Source organism: Hippoglossus hippoglossus, chromosome 13 (genome assembly GCF_009819705.1).
Source record: "Hippoglossus hippoglossus isolate fHipHip1 chromosome 13, fHipHip1.pri, whole genome shotgun sequence".
In the NCBI taxonomy this organism is placed as follows: Eukaryota; Metazoa; Chordata; class Actinopteri; order Pleuronectiformes; family Pleuronectidae; genus Hippoglossus; species Hippoglossus hippoglossus.
Window position 1 is genome coordinate 135,001 of NC_047163.1, and position 22,665 is coordinate 157,665.

Consider the following 22,665-nt stretch of genomic DNA (forward strand, 5'->3'; position numbering starts at 1 on the left):
TGGTAGCTGAAGGTTCTACCTCCTGTTCTACTCTTACAGACTCTAGAACCCAGAGTGGGAGCTGGTTCCACAGGAGAGGATCCTGGTAGCTGTAGGTTCTACCTCCTGTTCTGCTCTTACAGACTCTAGAACCCAGAGTGGGAGCTGGTTCCACAGGAGAGGATCCTGGTAGCTGAAGGTTCTACCTCCTGTTCTGCTCTTACAGACTCAGACCCAGAGTGGGAGCTGGTTCCACAGGAGAGGATCCTGGTAGCTGTAGGTTCTACCTCCTGTTCTACTCTTACAGACTCTAGAACCCAGAGAGGGAGCTGGTTCCACAGGAGAGGATCCTGGTAGCTGAAGGTTCTACCTCCTGTTCTGCTCTTACAGACTCTAGAACCCAGAGTGGGAGCTGGTTCCACAGGAGAGGATCCTGGTAGCTGTAGGTTCTACCTCCTGTTCTGCTCTTACAGACTCTAGAACCCAGAGTGGGAGCTGGTTCCACAGGAGAGGAGCCTGGTAGCTGTAGGTTCTACCTCCTGTTCTACTCTTACAGACTCTAGAACCCAGAGAGGGAGCTGGTTCCACAGGAGAGGATCCTGGTAGCTGAAGGTTCTACCTCCTGTTCTGCTCTTACAGACTCTAGAACCCAGAGTGGGAGCTGGTTCCACAGGAGAGGATCCTGGTAGCTGAAGGTTCTACCTCCTGTTCTGCTCTTACAGACTCTAGAACCCAGAGTGGGAGCTGGTTCCACAGGAGAGGAGCCTGGGAGCTGAAGGTTCTACCTCCTGTTCTGCTCTTACAGACTCAGACCCAGAGTGGGAGCTGGTTCCACAGGAGAGGATCCTGGTAGCTGAAGGTTCTACCTCCTGTTCTACTCTTACAGACTCTAGAACCCAGAGTGGGAGCTGGTTCCACAGGAGAGGATCCTGGTAGCTGAAGGTTCTACCTCCTGTTCTACTCTTACAGACTCTAGAACCCAGAGAGGGAGCTGGTTCCACAGGAGAGGATCCTGGTAGCTGTAGGTTCTACCTCCTGTTCTACTCTTACAGACTCTAGAACCCAGAGAGGGAGCTGGTTCCACAGGAGAGGATCCTGGTAGCTGAAGGTTCTACCTCCTGTTCTGCTCTTACAGACTCTAGAACCCAGAGTGGGAGCTGGTTCCACAGGAGAGGATCCTGGTAGCTGAAGGTTCTACCTCCTGTTCTGCTCTTACAGACTCTAGAACCCAGAGTGGGAGCTGGTTCCACAGGAGAGGATCCTGGTAGCTGAAGGTTCTACCTCCTGTTCTGCTCTTACAGACTCTAGAACCCAGAGTGGGAGCTGGTTCCACAGGAGAGGATCCTGGTAGCTGAAGGTTCTACCTCCTGTTCTGCTCTTACAGACTCTAGAACCCAGAGTGGGAGCTGGTTCCACAGGAGAGGATCCTGGGAGTTGAAGGTTCTACCTCCTGTTCTGCTCTTACAGACTCTAGAACCCAGAGAGGGAGCTGGTTCCACAGGAGAGGAGCATGCAGCTGAAGGTTCTACCTCCTGTTCTGCTCTTACAGACTCTAGAACCACAAGAGAACCTGTGTTTTGGGAGTGCAGTGATCTATTTGGATAATACAGTGTTATGAGCTCTTTGATATATGAAGGGTTTGAAGGACTTTATATGTGAGGAGCAGGATCTTGATGTTCAGAGTTTTACAAGGAGCCAGTGCAGAGAAGCTGAGAGCAGTAATATGATCTCTCCTAGTTCCTGTCAGCACTCGTGCTGCAGCATCTTGGACCAACTGGAGGCTTTTCACAGACTTACTGGGACGTCCTGATAATAAAGAGTCACACTGATCCAGTCTAGAGGGAACAAATGGACGAGTTTCTCAGCTTCCTTCTGAGACAGGATGTTCCTAATGTTCATAATACTGTGCAGGTGGAAGAAAGCTGTCCTAGAGACTGGTTTTATATGTGGGTCACATGTCCTGGTCCTAACTCAGGTTCCTCACAGTGGAGCTGGGGGCCAAACTAACACCAAGGGGACTATCTGTGTGTGTGTGTGTGTGTGTGTGTGTGTGTGTGTGTGTGTGTGTGTGTGTGTGTGTGTGTGTGTGTGTGTGTGTGTGTGTTAGGACCTCGGTGTGACGAAAGTGGGTCACATGAAGAGGATCCTTCAGGGCATCAGAGAACTGAACAGGAACAGCAGCGCTAGTGAAGCCTGACCAACACCAGGTGAGAGGTCACACACACACACACACACACACACACACACACACACACACACACACACACACACACACACAGATCTGGTCTTGATTATTAATCTGACTCATTTTGTTTCAGGGATCAATGTCTGCTCCACTCCAACCTCTGCTGCTACCACCTGATCTCATCTCATCCCACCTTGTCCACTTGACCTCGAGACCAGAACCAGGTTCATGTCTTGAATGAAGACGCTTTGTAATTGGTCCGTGACCAGGAGGGATTTTGTCTGTGATGAACGCTATTTCTCAAAAAAAAAATAAACTGAGCATACCCTCACACTTGAGAATTAAACAACCAATCAGATGATTCGCAAGTGCCTTGTTATCTCACTCATTGACCAATCAGCATCCAGGATGTGAAGGGTGGGGTCGACTAAAGGGCTGCACCAGAGCCATGGACAGTGTGGGTGGAGACACATCAAAGTGTGACATCATGAGTCAATACACTGTAAAAAATATTCAAGATAGTCGTCACACACGTGCAAGAGGAATCTCATATCTGTCTGTGACGATTTTTTACACTCGTGTCAGTTTGTGTCTCGATGTGCGAAGATGAACTCGCGTCAGGATTTTATCTGGTTTGTTATCATCCTCACAGAAGATCCATTTTCTTAGGGTTCTTTGGCCAGAGTCACTCTTGACATGTCGTCGAACTCGTGACCATGTGACATCATCACGGATCAAGATATGATCGGGTTTTTTGTCCCGTATGCTAACGTTGCTTTGTATCTACAATGAGACCAATCAGTACCAAGCTGAAGTTTAATTTAGTTTCAGGTTCTAAACATGTCAGGTTAGTAAGTCTTAGCATGCTAACGTTAGCTTGTTAGCTGCAGTCAGACCATATTTACGTTTTCTGACCAATGACATGTTTTAGTGAAAACACATTAGTGCCTTGCTCAAGGGCAGTGGTTCATCCTCTGCTGTTTTTCGTGGTGGTCTGTATTTATTAGATAATTTATCTATTGATACTGTTTGCTGTCATACCTCTGTTTGTACATACGCCCCCTGCAGGGCCCTCAGTGTAAATACATTCTGTCATGTACAGAGGAAACATCTGGAAGAAATAAATTCTGTTTTTGTTGTTCACTTGATTTTTCTTTCTTCTCTGGTTCTATTTGTTGATGAATCAAATGTAATTATCTTCAACAAACTCAACGTTAAAAACGCCAACGTGTCGTAAATAAATCATTTTACATTTTTTTCACTTGTTAAATACAAGTTATTTAAATTCAGTTGCCGCAAAATGAATGAATCAACTAATATTATTGATTATTGATAATAACATGTTAAAAAAAATGTTTTCACAGTTGATGAGATTAATTTATTCTGATGCACTTTATTGATCTATTAATATATTACTTAATTTTGTTCACACACATTTCATTAAACTTTGTTCAGTATTTTTTATTGATTATTGATCTCTGTTGTGATGCAGCTGTTTATTCAGTGCTCGTCCTACAGTTACCACTGAAGCACCGCTAAATCAGGTCATTCGAGGTATTTTTGCATTTTTAGTTGTCTTTATTAAATCGAGCTAGTGAGGTGATTTAAGATAAATTAATTAATCCAGAAGGAAATCCGTGTGCCAGCTTGCTTTGAGATTACAGTAGAATTAGAATACAGTGAAAATAAAAAACACAGTAAAACATTAAGTGCTGCTCTGCCGCTTTACCGCAATGGAGCTCTTCAGGTGCAATGAAATAATCGAGTCTTTACCGTGATTGTGACTCACCTTGAACACCTTGGTGGGAGGGGCTTATATGCTTCATTATGTTTGAACTCAACTTTAGATGTAAAACAACAATATTATGTAGCAGCATAAAATGTCCCATCACTCATGAATACTACATCATAATTAATTTCATGTATTACTCAACTGATTAAGAGTCTAAAACCTTTGGGGGTTCTATATATATATATATATATATATATATAGTTATTAAGTATAATATCATTTGTTATTCATTATGTTATTACATATAACATTAAATAATTGACCTTAGAAACTCAAACGATTGTCGGATTATTAATCTAATGATCATAATAATATAAAACATTGATTGATTCTTTATTGACCTTTGACCTCACTAGTTTGCGTCCTCTCTCCGGCCTCGTCTTTTTTTGTCCTCTGAGCTGCTGATGTGACGTCGGTGTGTCAATATTTGAATTCAGGTTAAAGATCAATCAATCAGCTTTGTCCCCGTCGTCCATTTTACGTCAAACAGAGGACAACAGGAGACGACAGAGGACAACTGGAGAAGAAAAGAGACAACAAGAGACGACTGAGGACAACAGGAGACGTGAGGAGACACTGGAAGATAAGAGGTATGTCTCCTTCTGTCCAAATGAATGAAAGTCAAAAAATATATTTATATTATTTTCTCTCAGATAAAAAAATTCACTTTCAACTATTTTTTAATGGAATGAAAATGTCTGCATAACACTGATATTATACTACTACTGCTTATACTACTTATATACTTACACTGCTACTACTATTTATACTACTACTTATATACTTATACTACTACTACTACTTATACTACTACTATTTATACTACTACTTATATACTTATATACTTATACTACTAATACTAATACTACTACTATACTTATACTATTACTACTTCTACTTCTACTATACTTATACTACTACTACAATTCCTAATACTACTAGTTACACTACTACTATACTTATACTACATTTACTTATACTTATCATACTACTACTACCGATCATACTTCTACTTCTTCTACTACTACTACTACTTATAGTACTACTATGCTTATTCTACTTCTACTTCTACTATTACTACTACTACTAGTAAATATACTACGACTACTACTTATTATACTACTACTATACTTATACTACTACTACTTATAATACTATGACTGATTATACTACTACTACTACTACTACTACTACTTATTATACTGCTATGGTTACTTATTATACTACTACTGCTACTTAATATACTACTACTACTACTTATACATATAATACTACTACTACAATTTATAATTTTTATACTGCTATTACTTATTATACTACTACTATATATTATTTTACTACATAGAATACTGTATATGATACTTTATGTTTGTCTCAGAAACTTGGTCGTGTGAAGATGCTGCCGACATCGACTCTCTACTTCCTGTTCCTCTGCTCTGACATCATCCACTGTACAGGTGAGACACAGCTGAGACACAGGTGAGAGAGACAGGTGAGAGACAGGAGAGAGAGACAGGTGAGAGAGACAGGTGAGAGACAGGAGAGAGAGACAGGTGAGAGACAGGAGAGAGAGACAGGTGAGAGAGACAGGTGAGAGACAGGAGAGAGAGACAGGTGAGAGACAGGAGAGAGAGACAGGTGAGAGAGACAGGTGAGAGACAGGAGAGAGAGACAGGTGAGAGAGACAGGAGAGAGACAGGTGAGAGACAGGAGAGAGAGACAGGTGAGAGAGACAGGAGAGAGACAGGAGAGAGAGACAGGTGAGAGACAGGAGAGAGACAGGAGAGAGAGACAGGTGAGAGAGACAGGAGAGAGACAGGAGAGAGAGACAGGTGAGACACAGGAGAGAGACAGGTGAGAGACAGGAGAGAGACAGGTGAGAGACAGGAGAGAGACAGGAGAGAGAGACAGGTGAGACACAGGAGAGAGACAGGTGAGAGACAGGAGAGAGACAGGTGAGAGACAGGTGAGAGAGACAGGTGAGAGACAGGAGAGAGAGACAGGAGAGAGACAGGAGAGAGAGACAGGTGAGAGAGACAGGAGAGAGACAGGTGAGAGAGACAGGTGAGAGACAGGAGAGAGACAGGTGAGAGAGACAGGAGAGAGACAGGAGAGAGAGACAGGTGAGAGAGACAGGAGAGAGACAGGTGAGAGACAGGAGAGAGAGACAGGTGAGAGACAGGAGAGAGACAGGTGAGAGAGACAGGAGAGAGACAGGAGAGAGAGACAGGTGAGAGAGACAGGAGAGACACAGCTGAGAGAGACAGGTGAGACACAGCTGAGACACAGGTGAGAGAGACAGGTGAGAGACAGGAGAGAGAGACAGGTGAGAGACAGGAGAGAGAGACAGGTGAGAGACAGGAGAGAGACAGGTGAGAGAGACAGGAGAGAGACAGGAGAGAGAGACAGGTGAGAGAGACAGGAGAGAGACAGGTGAGAGACAGGAGAGAGAGACAGGAGAGAGACAGGTGAGAGAGACAGGAGAGAGAGACAGGTGAGAGACAGGAGAGAGAGACAGGAGAGAGAGACAGGTGAGAGAGACAGGAGAGAGACAGGTGAGAGAGAGACAGGAGAGAGAGACAGGTGAGAGAGACAGGTGAGAGAGACAGGTGAGAGACAGGAGAGAGAGACAGGAGAGAGACAGGAGAGAGAGAGAGACAGGTGAGAGACAGGAGAGAGACAGGTGAGAGAGACAGGAGAGAGACAGGAGAGAGAGAGAGAGAGAGAGAGACAGGTGAGAGACAGGTGAGAGAGACAGGAGAGAGACAGGTGAGAGACAGGAGAGAGAGACAGGAGAGAGACAGGAGAGAGAGACAGGTGAGAGACAGGTGAGAGAGACAGGTGAGAGACAGGTGAGAGAGACAGGTGAGAGACAGATGAGAGACAGGAGAGAGACAGGAGAGAGACAGGAGAGAGACAGGAGAGAGAGACAGGTGAGAGAGACAGGAGAGAGACAGGTGAGAGAGACAGGAGAGAGACAGGAGAGAGAGACAGGTGAGAGAGACAGGAGAGAGACAGGTGAGAGACAGGAGAGAGAGAGGTGAGAGACAGGAGAGAGACAGGAGAGAGAGACAGGTGAGAGAGACAGGAGAGAGACAGGAGAGAGACAGGTGAGACACAGCTGAGAGAGACAGGTGAGAGACAGGAGAGAGAGACAGGTGAGAGACAGGAGAGAGAGACAGGTGAGACACAGGAGAGAGACAGGTGAGAGAGACAGGTGAGAGACAGGAGAGAGAGACAGGTGAGACACAGGAGAGAGACAGGTGAGAGAGACAGGAGAGAGACAGGAGAGAGAGACAGGTGAGAGAGACAGGAGAGAGACAGGTGAGAGACAGGAGAGAGAGACAGGAGAGAGACAGGAGAGAGAGACAGGTGAGAGAGACAGGAGAGAGAGACAGGAGAGAGACAGGAGAGAGAGACAGGAGAGAGACAGGTGAGAGAGACAGGAGAGAGAGACAGGAGAGAGACAGGAGAGAGAGACAGGAGAGAGACAGGAGAGAGAGAGAGACAGGTGAGAGACAGGAGAGAGACAGGTGAGAGAGACAGGAGAGAGACAGGAGAGAGAGAGAGAGAGAGAGAGACAGGTGAGAGAGACAGGAGAGAGACAGGAGAGAGACAGGAGAGAGAGACAGGTGAGAGACAGGAGAGAGAGACAGGTGAGAGAGACAGGTGAGAGACAGGAGAGAGAGACAGGAGAGAGACAGGAGAGAGAGACAGGTGAGAGAGACAGGAGAGAGACAGGTGAGAGAGACAGGTGAGAGACAGGAGAGAGAGACAGGTGAGAGACAGGAGAGAGACAGGTGAGAGAGACAGGAGAGAGACAGGAGAGAGAGACAGGTGAGAGAGACAGGAGAGAGACAGGTGAGAGACAGGAGAGAGAGACAGGAGAGAGACAGGAGAGAGAGACAGGTGAGAGACAGGAGAGAGACAGGTGAGAGAGACAGGAGAGAGACAGGAGAGAGAGACAGGTGAGAGAGACAGGAGAGACACAGCTGAGAGAGACAGGTGAGACACAGCTGAGACACAGGTGAGAGAGACAGGTGAGAGACAGGAGAGAGAGACAGGTGAGAGACAGGAGAGAGAGACAGGTGAGAGACAGGAGAGAGACAGGTGAGAGAGACAGGAGAGAGACAGGAGAGAGAGACAGGTGAGAGAGACAGGAGAGAGACAGGTGAGAGACAGGAGAGAGAGACAGGAGAGAGACAGGTGAGAGAGACAGGAGAGAGAGACAGGAGAGAGACAGGAGAGAGAGACAGGTGAGAGACAGGAGAGAGAGACAGGTGAGAGAGACAGGAGAGAGACAGGTGAGAGAGACAGGAGAGAGACAGGAGAGAGAGACAGGAGAGAGAGACAGGTGAGAGAGACAGGTGAGAGAGACAGGTGAGAGACAGGAGAGAGAGACAGGAGAGAGACAGGAGAGAGAGAGAGACAGGTGAGAGACAGGAGAGAGACAGGTGAGAGAGACAGGAGAGAGACAGGAGAGAGAGAGAGAGAGAGAGAGACAGGTGAGAGAGACAGGAGAGAGACAGGAGAGAGAGACAGGAGAGAGACAGGTGAGAGACAGGTGAGAGAGACAGGAGAGAGACAGGTGAGAGACAGGAGAGAGAGACAGGAGAGAGACAGGAGAGAGACAGGAGAGAGAGACAGGTGAGAGACAGGTGAGAGAGACAGGTGAGAGACAGGTGAGAGAGACAGGAGAGAGACAGGTGAGAGACAGGAGAGAGAGACAGGTGAGAGACAGATGAGAGACAGGAGAGAGACAGGAGAGAGACAGGAGAGAGACAGGAGAGAGAGACAGGTGAGAGAGACAGGAGAGAGACAGGTGAGAGAGACAGGAGAGAGACAGGAGAGAGAGACAGGTGAGAGAGACAGGAGAGAGACAGGTGAGAGACAGGAGAGAGAGAGGTGAGAGACAGGAGAGAGACAGGAGAGAGAGACAGGTGAGAGAGACAGGAGAGAGACAGGAGAGAGACAGGTGAGACACAGCTGAGAGAGACAGGTGAGAGACAGGAGAGAGAGACAGGTGAGAGACAGGAGAGAGAGACAGGTGAGACACAGGAGAGAGACAGGTGAGAGAGACAGGTGAGAGACAGGAGAGAGAGACAGGTGAGACACAGGAGAGAGACAGGTGAGAGAGACAGGAGAGAGACAGGAGAGAGAGACAGGTGAGAGAGACAGGAGAGAGACAGGTGAGAGACAGGAGAGAGAGACAGGAGAGAGACAGGAGAGAGAGACAGGTGAGAGAGACAGGAGAGAGACAGGAGAGAGAGACAGGAGAGAGACAGGTGAGAGAGACAGGAGAGAGAGACAGGAGAGAGACAGGAGAGAGACAGGAGAGAGAGACAGGTGAGAGAGACAGGAGAGAGACAGGAGAGAGACAGGTGAGAGACAGGAGAGAGAGACAGGAGAGAGACAGGTGAGAGACAGGAGAGAGACAGGAGAGAGACAGGTGAGACACAGCTGAGAGAGACAGGTGAGAGACAGGAGAGAGAGACAGGTGAGAGACAGGAGAGAGAGACAGGTGAGACACAGGAGAGAGACAGGTGAGAGAGACAGGTGAGAGACAGGTGAGAGACAGGAGAGAGAGACAGGAGAGAGACAGGTGAGAGACAGGAGAGAGAGACAGGTGAGAGAGACAGGAGAGAGACAGGTGAGAGAGACAGGAGAGAGACAGGAGAGAGAGACAGGAGAGAGAGACAGGTGAGAGAGACAGGAGAGAGAGACAGGTGAGAGACAGGAGAGAGAGACAGGTGAGAGAGACAGGTGAGAGACAGGAGAGAGAGACAGGTGAGAGAGACAGGAGAGAGACAGGTGAGAGACAGGAGAGAGAGACAGGTGAGAGAGACAGGAGAGAGAGACAGGTGAGAGAGACAGGAGAGAGACAGGAGAGAGAGACAGGTGAGAGAGACAGGAGAGAGACAGGTGAGAGACAGGAGAGAGAGACAGGAGAGAGACAGGTGAGAGAGACAGGAGAGAGAGACAGGAGAGAGACAGGAGAGAGAGACAGGTGAGAGACAGGAGAGAGAGACAGGAGAGAGAGACAGGTGAGAGAGACAGGAGAGAGACAGGTGAGAGAGACAGGAGAGAGACAGGAGAGAGAGACAGGAGAGAGAGACAGGTGAGAGAGACAGGTGAGAGAGACAGGTGAGAGACAGGAGAGAGAGACAGGAGAGAGACAGGAGAGAGAGAGAGACAGGTGAGAGACAGGAGAGAGACAGGTGAGAGAGACAGGAGAGAGACAGGAGAGAGAGAGAGAGAGAGAGAGACAGGTGAGAGAGACAGGAGAGAGACAGGAGAGAGAGACAGGAGAGAGACAGGTGAGAGACAGGTGAGAGAGACAGGAGAGAGACAGGTGAGAGACAGGAGAGAGAGACAGGAGAGAGACAGGAGAGAGACAGGAGAGAGAGACAGGTGAGAGACAGGTGAGAGAGACAGGTGAGAGACAGGTGAGAGAGACAGGAGAGAGACAGGTGAGAGACAGGAGAGAGAGACAGGTGAGAGACAGATGAGAGACAGGAGAGAGACAGGAGAGAGACAGGAGAGAGACAGGAGAGAGAGACAGGTGAGAGAGACAGGAGAGAGACAGGTGAGAGAGACAGGAGAGAGACAGGAGAGAGAGACAGGTGAGAGAGACAGGAGAGAGACAGGTGAGAGACAGGAGAGAGAGAGGTGAGAGACAGGAGAGAGACAGGAGAGAGAGACAGGTGAGAGAGACAGGAGAGAGACAGGAGAGAGACAGGTGAGACACAGCTGAGAGAGACAGGTGAGAGACAGGAGAGAGAGACAGGTGAGAGACAGGAGAGAGAGACAGGTGAGACACAGGAGAGAGACAGGTGAGAGAGACAGGTGAGAGACAGGAGAGAGAGACAGGTGAGACACAGGAGAGAGACAGGTGAGAGAGACAGGAGAGAGACAGGAGAGAGAGAGACAGGAGAGAGACAGGTGAGAGACAGGAGAGAGAGACAGGAGAGAGACAGGAGAGAGAGACAGGTGAGAGAGACAGGAGAGAGAGACAGGAGAGAGACAGGAGAGAGAGACAGGAGAGAGACAGGTGAGAGAGACAGGAGAGAGAGACAGGAGAGAGACAGGAGAGAGACAGGAGAGAGAGACAGGTGAGAGAGACAGGAGAGAGACAGGTGAGAGACAGGAGAGAGAGACAGGAGAGAGACAGGTGAGAGACAGGAGAGAGACAGGAGAGAGACAGGTGAGACACAGCTGAGAGAGACAGGTGAGAGACAGGAGAGAGAGACAGGTGAGAGACAGGAGAGAGAGACAGGTGAGACACAGGAGAGAGACAGGTGAGAGAGACAGGTGAGAGACAGGTGAGAGACAGGAGAGAGAGACAGGAGAGAGACAGGTGAGAGACAGGAGAGAGACAGGAGAGAGACAGGTGAGACACAGCTGAGAGACAGGAGAGAGAGACAGGTGAGAGACAGGTGAGAGACAGGAGAGAGACAGGTGAGAGACAGGTGAGAGAGACAGAGAGAGAGACAGGTGAGAGAGACAGGAGAGAGACAGGTGAGAGACAGGAGAGAGAGACAGGAGAGAGACAGGTGAGAGACAGGAGAGAGACAGGAGAGAGACAGGTGAGACACAGCTGAGAGAGACAGGTGAGAGACAGGAGAGAGAGACAGGTGAGAGACAGGAGAGAGAGACAGGTGAGACACAGGAGAGAGACAGGTGAGAGAGACAGGTGAGAGACAGGAGAGAGAGACAGGTGAGACACAGGAGAGAGACAGGTGAGAGAGACAGGAGAGAGACAGGAGAGAGAGACAGGTGAGAGAGACAGGAGAGAGACAGGTGAGAGACAGGAGAGAGAGACAGGAGAGAGACAGGAGAGAGAGACAGGTGAGAGAGACAGGAGAGAGACAGGTGAGAGACAGGAGAGAGAGACAGGAGAGAGACAGGAGAGAGAGACAGGAGAGAGACAGGTGAGAGAGACAGGAGAGAGAGACAGGAGAGAGACAGGAGAGAGACAGGAGAGAGAGACAGGTGAGAGAGACAGGAGAGAGACAGGAGAGAGAGACAGGTGAGAGAGACAGGAGAGAGACAGGTGAGAGACAGGAGAGAGAGACAGGAGAGAGACAGGAGAGAGAGACAGGAGAGAGACAGGTGAGAGAGACAGGAGAGAGAGACAGGAGAGAGACAGGAGAGAGACAGGAGAGAGAGACAGGTGAGAGAGACAGGAGAGAGACAGGTGAGAGACAGGAGAGAGAGACAGGTGAGAGACAGGTGAGAGACAGGAGAGAGACAGGTGAGAGAGACAGGAGAGAGAGACAGGAGAGAGACAGGTGAGAGACAGGTGAGAGAGACAGGTGAGAGACAGGTGAGAGAGACAGGTGAGAGACAGGTGAGAGACAGGTGAGAGAGACAGGAGAGAGACAGGTGAGAGACAGGAGAGAGAGACAGGTGAGAGACAGGTGAGAGACAGGAGAGAGAGACAGGAGAGAGACAGGTGAGAGAGACAGAGAGAGAGAGACAGGAGAGAGAGACAGGAGAGAGACAGGTGAGAGAGACAGGGAGAGACAGGTGAGAGAGACAGGTGAGAGACAGGTGAGAGACAGGAGAGAGAGACAGGTGAGAGACAGGTGAGAGACAGGAGAGAGAGACAGGAGAGAGACAGGTGAGAGACAGGTGAGAGAGACAGAGAGAGAGAGACAGGAGAGAGAGACAGGAGAGAGACAGGAGAGAGAGACAGGAGAGAGAGACAGGTGAGAGACAGGTGAGAGACAGGTGAGAGAGACAGGTGAGAGACAGGTGAGAGACACAGGAAAACTCTTTGACAATATGATCACATGACATTTTCTTTCACCCTCAGTGTTTCTGGATCAACCTTCAGCAGGTCAGATCTTGCACTCCTCCTCCTCGTCCACCAGGAGGCGTCGAGCCAACTCCTTCCTGGAGGAGATTTTACCTGGAAACCTGGAGAGGGAGTGTTACGAAGAAATGTGTTCCCAGGAGGAGGCGGCAGAAATCTTTCAGACCCAAGAGACAACGGTATGAGCCAACCTGAGGACCAGAACCCCGCAGGTGGTCGCTGGAAGCACACGCAGGGTCACAGCTGTACTGTCTCTTTAAGATGATGTCACACATCTCTGAATCCTCTGACAGACACTTATGTCCAGCAGGTGGCAGCACCTTTTACAGAATAGCAGAACATGAGAGGAACGTAAGAGGAACATTAGGGGAACGTGAGAGGAACATAAGGGAACGTGAGAAGAACATAAGGGAACGTGAGGGGAACATTAGGGAACGTGAGGGGAATATTAGGGGAACATGAGAGGAACATTAGGGGAACATGAGAGGAATATTAGGGGAACGTGAGAGGAACATAAGGGAACGTGAGGGGAACATTAGGGGAACGTGAGAGGAACATAAGGGAACGTGAGGGGAACATTAGGGGAACGTGAGGGGAACATTAGGGGAACGTGAGAGGAACATAAGGGAACGTGAGGGGAACATTAGGGGAACATGAGAGGAACATAAGGGAACGTGAGGGGAACATTAGGGGAACGTGAGAAGAACATAAGGGAACGTGAGGGGAACATTAGGGGAACGTGAAAGGAACATAAGGGAACGTGAGGGGAACATTAGGGGAACGTGAGAAGAACATAAGGGAACGTGAGAGGAACATTTGGGGAACGTGAGAGGAACATAATGGAACGTGAGGGGAACATTAGGGGAACGTGAGAGGAACATAAGGGAACGTGAGGGGAACATTAGGGGAACGTGAGAAGAACATAAGGGAATGTGAGGGGAACATTAGGGGAACGTGAGAGGAACATAAGGGAACGTGAGGGGAACATTAGGGGAACGTGAGGGGAACATTAGGGGAACATGAGAGGAACATTAGGGGAACATGAGAGGAACATAAGGGAACGTGAGGGGAACATTAGGGGAACGTGAGAGGAACATAAGGGAACGTGAGAGGAACATAAGGGAACGTGAGGGGAACATTAGGGGAACGTGAGGGGAACATTAGGGGAACATGAGAGGAACATAAGGGAACGTGAGGGGAACATTAGGGGAACGTGTGAAGAACATAAGGGAACGTGAGGGGAACATTAGGGGAACGTGAGAGGAACATAAGGGAACGTGAGGGGAACATTAGGGTAACGTGAAAGGAACATAAGGGAACGTGAGGGGAACATTAGGGGAACGTGAGAGGAACATAAAGGAACGTGAGGGGAACATTAGGGGAACGTGAAAGGAACATAAGGGAACGTGAGGGGAACATTAGGGGAACGTGAGAGGAACATAAGGGAACGTGAGGGGAACATTAGGGGAACATGAGAGGAACATAAGGGAACGTGAGGGGAACATTAGGGGAACGTGAGAAGAACATAAGGGAACGTGAGGGGAACATTAGGGGAACGTGAGAGGAACATAAGGGAACGTGAGGGGAACATTAGGGGAACGTGAGAGGAACATAAAGGAACGTGAGGGGAACATTAGGGGAACGTGAAAGGAACATAAGGGAACGTGAGGGGAACATTAGGGGAACGTGAGAAGAACATAAGGGAACGTGAGAGGAACATTTGGGGAACGTGAGAGGAACATAATGGAACGTGAGGGGAACATTAGGGGAACGTGAGGGGAACATTAGGGGAACGTGAGAAGAACATAAGGGAACGTGAGGGGAACATAAGGGAACGTGAGGGGAACATTAGGGGAACATGAGGGGAACATAAGGGAACGTGAGGGGAACATAAGGGGAACATGAGAGGAACATAAGGGAACGTGAGGGGAACATTAGGAGAACGTGAGAAGAACATAAGGGAACGTGAGGGGAACATTAGGGGAACGTGAGAGGAACATAAGGGAACGTGAGGGGAACATTAGGGGAACGTGAGAAGAACATAAGGGAACGTGAGGGGAACATTAGGGGAACGTGAGAGGAACATAAGGGAACGTGAGGGGAACATTAGGGGAACGTGAGAAGAACATAAGGGAACGTGAGGGGAACATAAGGGAACGTGAGGGGAACATTAGGGGAACGTGAGAAGAACATAAGGGAACGTGAGGGGAACATTAGGGGAACGTGAGAGGAACATAAGGGAACGTGAGGGGAACATTAGGGGAACATGAGAGGAACATAAGGGAACGTGAGGGGAACATTAGGAGAACGTGAGAAGAACATAAGGGAACGTGAGGGGAACATTAGGGGAACGTGAGAGGAACATAAGGGAACGTGAGGAGAACATTAGGGGAACGTGAGAAGAACATAAGGGAACGTGAGGGGAACATTAGGGGAACGTGAGAGGAACATAAGGGAACGTGAGGGGAACATTAGGGGAACGTGAGAAGAACATAAGGGAACGTGAGGGGAACATTAGGGGAACGTGAGAAGAACATAAGGGAACGTGAGGGGAACATTAGGGGAACGTGAGGGGAACATTAGGGGAACGTGAGAAGAACATAAGGGAACATTCCTCTAATTCTCTGTGTTTCTCTGCAAAGCTTTGACTCTGTGTTTTTCTTCCACAGCTGGAGTTCTGGTACAAATACATCAGTGAGTAAATAATCAATAATCAATAATTCATGATTGAACGAAACACACGATTTTAACGTCTGAACTTTGATCTGGATCGAACCAGATGCAGCAGCTTCTGATCCAGTCGTTTATGATGATGGTCCATTTATTAATTGACTAATTGATTGATCATGTCACATGATCCTTGGACCCGAGTCTTATGAATCTGCTCTTAAATCAACGAAAGCACATTTGACTGATTTGAACTTCACCTGATGACGTCGTAGATCTGAACCCGTGTCGGACAAACCCGTGTCTGAACGGAGGGATCTGCTCTCTGAACCGAGGAGACTTCCTGTGTCTCTGTCCTCCTCAGTTCCGTGGAAAGACCTGCGAGTCAGGTAAACATCACCTGAGACCTTCGTCCTCAGTGACGTCTTCCAACAGAACCAACATTGTGTTCTCAGGACACGTTCTATCAAGAACCTGTGGAGTTCCTCAGGGTCACGTCCTGGAGCCACTGTGTCTGATTTCATATTAAACTAATAACTGTAAGGTCACTGTGATGTCACTGTCATGTGAGTATCAATAACGTGACTATGTGATATTGAGTATTTGTTCTGTGTGTAGAGACATTGGAGTGTCGCTATAGAAACGGAGGCTGTTTGCAGTACTGTAGGGACCAGACAGGGGGCGCTGGAGTTCAGTGTGGTTGCGCTGACGGATTCAAACTGGAGTCTGATGGACAGAGCTGCTCAGAGACCGGTACAATTTAGAGTATTATGGTTACTACGATAGCAACTGTACATAGAACCGAGGTTACTGTTATAACTAGTTTACATAGTAATATACACTCAAAACAAATATAAAGTCAAAACTTTTACGAGTTAAAGTCAAAGATCTCAGATTTCTTCTTTGCAAACAAAAGGTTCTCTCTTCTCTTGAAAGGTGCTATATAAACTCAAGTTATTATGATTATTATTATGATTATTATTATATCAAGATGCACATTAAAGAGCCTGTTATTGCACATGTGGTCACAATGAAAGTCACTGTAAAATGTGCAGTTCTTTCATGCAACGCGATGCCACAGATGTTTGGAGGGATTGTGAAATTGTCATGCTAACTTCAAGAATGTCCACCGCCTCCGACTTCATTCCCGAGAATTTGACAGTACATCCAATCGGCCTCACAACCGCAGACCAAGTTTAACCACGCCAGCCCAGGACACCACATCCTGCGTCTTCACCTGAGAGATGGAATGAGATCAGCTGATGAAACAACTGGTTTGCACAAACGTCTCAGGGAAGCTCACCTGAAGCTCATTGGCCTCACCAGGGTCTCGACCTGTTGGCAGTACGTCGTGGTTACCGACCTGATTGGAGTGGCCCATGGGGGTGGACGGATTATGGTTTGATCAGGCATAAGCTACGGACACTTTTTATTGATGGATGGACACAGATTCCATGATAAGATCCTCAGGCCCATCGTCACTCATCCATCGCCTCATGTTGCAGCAGATGATGAACGAGCCCGTGTTGTGTCACAATTCCTGGAAGCTGAAAACAACTTCACACAACCATTGAAGAGCAAATCAATATTCCACAGGCAACAGTCAGTAACCGGGTCGAGTCTTTTTGTAGGAGAAGTGTCGCACTGCGTGGTCACCTCCCCATAAACCAACCAATGTGAAACTGTGGTTTAGAGATGAATAAACATCGTTCTTCAAGATAAACTGCACATTTTACAACCTTTATTGTCTCATCAGCAATAATCGAGCTCTTTAATCATCATCTTCTGTCGGGTGGATGGATTCTAGTTTATAGCAGAATATACAGGAGGATATATATACTCAAGAGTATATACTGATTCATAGACATTCAGAGTGCGTCTCTTTGTTCTCTCCTGTCCAGTGTCGTTCCCCTGTGGTCGCCAGCAGGTGGCGGCGTGGCATCGAGGACGCAGTCTGTGGGACAACATCACCGCAGAGACAGAAGACGACGTCTCACACAGCTGGGACGTCAGAGTGAATTCAACCGAGAGTCAAGAGACCAACGTGACGTCCGCAAACACCACCACTGTGAGGAGGGAGGAGCAAGGAGGGGGGTTGGGAAAACGTATTGTGGGCGGGTCTCTGGAGAAACCAGGAAAAAGTCCTTGGCAGGTAGACACGCCCCTAACAACACAGGTACACTTTAAGAAAATCACTGTCCTTCAGTGTCTGTGTGTGTGTCCAGGTTCTGATCCGCAGGTCTGATGGTGTCGGGTTCTGTGGAGGAACTCTGGTTTCTGATCGATGGGTCGTCTCCGCTGCTCACTGCTTCGAAGAGGATGCAGACCATGTGACTATAGGTGTGTGTTTGGCTCCTCCTCTTCCTGTACACACCTCTAACACCATGTATACTTGATAACATTTAGAATTTTAAACATGAACAATTCTTTGTGATGATACAGTGCAGTGTGTGTCTCTGTCTGTCTGTCTCTGTGTCTCTATCTGTCTGTCTCTCTGTGTCTCTATCTGTCTGTCTGTCTCTCTGTGTCTCTGTCTGTCTGTCTGTCTCTCTCTCTTTATCTGTCTCTCTCTCTCTCTCGGTGCATGCTGGGAGATTGCTGTGTGTGAGGGACAGATTTTCGGTCTTTATTTGGTTTTTCTTTATAATAATTGATCATATTTCCACAGTTTATTGGTTAAAGGTTCGCGGTAGTTTATAGTTTGGTGTTTTTCTTTGATCTTTTCCTCCGTGGCAGACGCCATGGCCAGCGGGAAGTTTTAAAACTTAACCCGCAAACATGTTGTAAAGATCTCTGCCAGCTTCCCCTGCAGCCTGGAGGACATCGGCCTCGCTGTGGGGGAGAAGGTGAACTCGGTCGTCGAGACAGGAATCACCGTGAACGGCTGTTTTATACAGGTGCTGCCTTTGTCCCAACCCGCCACCAAGGTGGTCCCGTCCAATGTCCCTCCCTTCATCAGCGATGAGTTCCTCAGTAGAGAGCTGTCCAGACACGGGAAGGTCTCCACGTGGTGTCTCACCGCACACAGCTCGACATGATACTCAGCAACCGGAGCGAGGAGCTCAACCTCCGCTTCCACATTAGAGGAGACGATTATGACTCCGTGATTTTCACCACTTCATCGGGATGAAGTGTTTCGGTTGTGGAGAGGAGGGACACACGGTGAGATCCTGTCCGAGACAGAGCGACCCGGCTCCGCCCGTTCCGGGGACGTTGGGTGAGGTAGACGAAAGCGAGGTGGGAGGTGAAGGTGAAGAACAAAGTGGTGAGAGTGGTGTTCAACAGGTGGAGGAGAAGACAGGTGAGGAGGAAAAGCAGGCAGGTGAAGGAAAGGAGAGCGAGCAGCAAGGGAAGGATGGAGGAAACAGCAAGTAAAGGAAGTGAAACGGGTGATAAAAGGGTTCCATGGAGGGAACAGGTGGAGGAGGCTGACATGGAGGAGGAAGCAGAAAGAACAGTGAAATCAAAGTCAACTGTAAAACTCAGGAGATCAAGCAGAAATACAACAACTGAGGCAAAAAGCAGCAAAGTGGAGGAAAACTAAATAAACGGTGATGAGAGTGGAAACGATGAGTCTGACAGCAGCGATGGGCCAAGAACCAAGAACCAGCACGAGGTGAAGGTGGACGACCACTTCCCAGACTTAGCTCTTTGTCTTCAGCCAGACTCCACATGAGCCAGAGGGACGAGTCTGGCCTCGCAGATCAGGAGAAACTTGTGCTCGCAGCAAAAAGACAACTGAGCAGTGATGGAAAAGGAAGCAATGTGTGTTTTAATGAACTTATTGGTTTCTATTTTAGTTTTTAACATCTCAATCACTATGGATGTTTTTAGAGTTTTAAATGTAAATGGTGCAAGAGACCAAAAGAAAAGAGCATTTATTTATGAAACAGCCAAAATGAAAAAGATAGATGTTCTGTTTTTACAAGAGACACAGTGATTTGAATGAGTCTGACTGGAGGAGGCAGTGGGAAGGGGAAGCCATTTTAAGTCACAACACTTCTCTGAGTAGAGGAGTGGGCTTCCTCTTCTCCGGGGCTATTAAACCGAACTCACTGGAGGTCCAGATGGCCTGATGGCTGTGCGGACCCAGTCTGGGACTCTGACCCTACAGCAGCTGGTGGATGCAGTGGGGCCGGCGCTGAGCGACACCCAGGCCCGGGGCTCTGTGCTTGGGCTGCAGTCTACCCGGGTGGCCCAGAGGATCTCTGGAAGAGAAAAGAGCCTCCTGAACTATCTCTATCACAGAACTAAACCTGATGCTGCAGACCCTGAGATCATCCTGAGCCCAGGGCTGGGGGACAAGGTTTAAATTTAAATTGAACATTAGAAGTGGCAGCTCCTTTCTCACATCTCAGGTGAAGCCAGAATGGCAGTTTACGTTAGAAAGACCAGGATAGAGAATAAAGAAGGGCAGGAAGCGAAGGCCTGTGGGTAACAAACCAGCTCATGTCTCTGATCTTCAGTCTTAAATACTGCTGTTTTAATAACATCTGTACAGCAATGATCAGCTGTCTTATCCACACTTTTTAACACAATGAAGCATTTTTAACATTTCATTTATAATAGCACTTTATATTGTGACTGTCACAAGGAAAAAATGTGTTTTGGTAAAAATAAAAATTAATCTGTCTGTCTCTCTCTCTCTGTCTCTCTCTCTGTCGGTCTCTGTCTGTCTCTCTCTCTCTGTCTCTCTCTCTGTCGGTCTCTCTCTGTCTCTCTCTCTCTATCTGTCTGTCTCTCTGTGTCTCTCCGTCTGTCTCTCTCTCTCTCTGTCTCTCTATCTGTCTGTCTCTCTGTGTCTCTCTCTCTCTGTGTCTCTCCGTCTGTCTCTCTCTCTGTCTCTCTCTCTCTATCTGTCTGTCTCTCTGTGTCTCTGTCTCTCTGTGTCTCTCCGTCTGTCTCTCTCTCTCTGTCTCTCTATCTGTCTGTCTGTCTCTCTCTCTCTCTCTCTGTCTGTCTGTCTCTCTCTGTCTCTCTCTCTCTATCTGTCTGTCTCTCTGTGTCTCTGTCTCTCTGTGTCTCTCCGTCTGTCTCTCTCTCTCTCTCTCTCTCTCTCTCTCTGTCTCTCTCTCTCTGTGTCTCTGTCTCTCTCTGTGTCTCTGTCTCTCTCTATCTGTCTTTCTCTCTCTCTCTGTGTCTCTGTCTGTCTCTGTCTCTCTCTCTCTGCCTCTCTGTCTGTCTCTCTCTGTCTCTCTCTATCTGTCTCTCTCTCTCTCTCTCTCTGTGTCTCTGTCTGTCTCTCTCTCTGTCTGTCTCTCTCTCTCTCTCTCTCTCTCTCTGTGTCTCTCTCTGTGTCTCTGTCTCTCTGTCTGTCTGTCTCTCTGTGTCTCTGTCTCTCTGTCTCTCCGTCTGTCTCTCTCTCTGTCTGTCTCTCTCTGTCTCTCTCTCTCTCTCTCTCTCTCTCTCTGTGTCTCTCTCTGTGTCTCTGTCTCTCTGTCTGTCTGTCTCTCTCTCTCTCTCTGTCTCTCCGTCTGTCTCTCTCTCTCTGTGTCTCTCTCTCTCTGTCTGTCTCTCTGTCTCTCTCTCTCTCTCTCTCTGTCTCTCTCTCTCTGTGTCTCTGTCTCTCTGTCTGTCTCTCCGTCTGTCTCTCTCTCTGTCTGTCTCTCTCTGTCTCTCTCTCTCTGTGTCTCTGTCTGTCTCTGTCTCTCTGTCTGTCTGTCCGTCTGTCTCTCTCTCTGTCTGTCTGTCTCTCTCTCTCTCTCTCTGTGTCTCTGTCTGTCTCTGTCTCTCTGTCTGTCTGTCCGTCTGTCTCTCTCTCTGTCTGTCTGTCTCTCTCTCTCTCTCTCTGTGTCTCTGTCTGTCTCTGTCTCTCTGTCTGTCTGTCTCTCTCTCTCTCTCTCTCTCTGTCTCTCTCTCTGTCTCTCTCTCTCTCTGTCTCTCTGTCTCTCTCTCTCTCTCTCTGTCTCTCTCTCTCTGTGTCTCTGTCTGTCTGTCTGTCTCTCTCTCTCTCTCTGTCTCTCCGTCTGTCTCTCTCTCTGTGTCTCTGTCTCTCTGTGTCTCTCCGTCTGTCTCTCTGTCTTTAGGAGACTATGATAAGCAGCGTCCTGACCCAGGTGAGCAGCAGATAAAGATCCTGAAGGTCTATGTCCATCCTCACTTTCACTCGTTCACATTCGACAGCGACATCGCTCTGCTGCTCCTCGCCCGGCCGGCGGTCAGGGGTCCCACGGTTCTGCCCGTCTGTCTCCCCGACAGACACCTGTCCAAGTACCTGCTGAGGGTAACGTTATTCACATCGTGGTCAGTGTGTGTGTGTGTGTGTGTGTGTGTGTGTTGAAGAGCGGCACTGCAGCTCGAACTCTGTTTTCAGGACGGCCAGCAGGGGGCGGCATCGGGCTGGGGCCTCACCCGCTTCATGGGCAGATCGTCGCGGTTCCTGAGGAAAGTGTCGCTCCCGGTGGTTGGTCACCAGTACTGCAGGGCGTCCACAGATCAGGTGATCACCCGCTGCCTCAGTGGGACGCAGGGTTCAAAGTACTGATGTTTAGATGCACTTTGTAGTTTGGCTTTAAGCTAATGTACTTACATGATTCTTGCTGTTCTGGGTTCATGGATAAAAGTGCCAGCTAAATGATATGTAATGTAAAAGTATTGTTACTTTATAATTATAATGACTCAAGTAGAAGTAAAAGTTCAAACAGGATATTAAGAGGTAATAACAATGTAAAGTGCTCATTGATTGTAATTAATAAACTAATAAAGTGACATATTCAAAACGTGAAAACACAAAATGATGTTTGTTTTCAAACATCAAGAATAAACCTGAATCCGAGGTTTAGTTTTAACAATATTTTTAGTGATTTAGAGAAGATTCATAGTTTCACAGCGTCGTTTCCTGTTCATCACTTGTGTTTCTAGCTGAGATCAAACCAGAAACTTCCCATTGCAGCTCCGCAGCAGACGTTATTTGATAAATCCGTTGTTGTTTGTCTCGTGCAGGTGATCACAGACAACATGTTCTGTGCAGGTTACCTGGACGCAGGACTGGACGCCTGCAGCGGAGACAGTGGAGGACCGTTCGTGGTTCATTACAGAGGAACCTGGTTTCTGACCGGCGTCATCAGCTGGGGGGAGAAATGTGCCGCCGAGGGGAAATATGGCGTTTACACCCGAGTGGGAAACTTTCTGAGCTGGATCAGAGACGTCATAAACAGGCAGGACGTCAACGTGACCACGAGCTGAGACTCTCTGTGTAAATCTGCCCTCTGCTGGTGATAAACA

General features: G+C 48.3%; 2 protein-coding genes across 5 annotated transcripts in view; both read left to right on the forward strand.

Moving 5' to 3' along the window:
- LOC117772439 (diacylglycerol kinase delta-like) overlaps nucleotides 1–2,447 on the forward strand; it is a 22,859-nt gene extending 20,412 nt beyond the window's left edge. For 2 of the 3 annotated variants that reach the window (XM_034603567.1, XM_034603570.1), the window contains exons 30-31: nucleotides 2,087–2,186; nucleotides 2,298–2,447. In XM_034603567.1, the coding sequence (XP_034459458.1) occupies nucleotides 2,087–2,176 (90 nt within the window). In that variant the 3' untranslated portion in view covers nucleotides 2,177–2,186; nucleotides 2,298–2,447. Of the gene's footprint in view, nucleotides 1–2,086; nucleotides 2,187–2,294 lie in introns of all 3 variants that reach the window. The other variant, XM_034603569.1, reaches the window with a different exon arrangement.
- Nucleotides 2,448–4,405: 1,958 nt separating this feature from the next.
- On the forward strand, nucleotides 4,406–22,662 carry LOC117772464 (coagulation factor IX). Of its 2 annotated transcripts, none has more exons than XM_034603627.1 (11): nucleotides 4,406–4,546; nucleotides 5,335–5,413; nucleotides 12,775–12,953; nucleotides 15,444–15,468; nucleotides 15,717–15,830; nucleotides 16,060–16,194; nucleotides 17,343–17,593; nucleotides 17,667–17,781; nucleotides 21,468–21,664; nucleotides 21,755–21,880; nucleotides 22,384–22,662. In XM_034603627.1, exons 2-11 carry the CDS (start codon nucleotides 5,353–5,355, stop codon nucleotides 22,624–22,626), a joined length of 1,446 nt encoding a protein of 481 aa, XP_034459518.1. In that variant the 5' UTR covers nucleotides 4,406–4,546; nucleotides 5,335–5,352; the 3' UTR covers nucleotides 22,627–22,662. The 2 variants fall into 2 exon arrangements, with proteins under 2 accessions (XP_034459518.1, XP_034459519.1); XM_034603628.1 differs by having other exon boundaries at nucleotides 22,412–22,633.
- The last annotated feature ends 3 nt before the right edge of the window (nucleotides 22,663–22,665 follow it).

Excerpts from the sequence above, each read along its gene's own strand:
- LOC117772464 (XM_034603627.1), top strand. The coding sequence starts at position 5,353 with ATGCTGCCGACATCGACTCTCTACTTCCTGTTCCTCTGCTCTGACATC. Across the intron at positions 15,831-16,059 it reads TGGAAAGACCTGCGAGTCAG|AGACATTGGAGTGTCGCTAT; the intron begins GTAAACATCACC and ends TTCTGTGTGTAG. Across the intron at positions 21,665-21,754 it reads TGTCCAAGTACCTGCTGAGG|GACGGCCAGCAGGGGGCGGC; the intron begins GTAACGTTATTC and ends CTCTGTTTTCAG.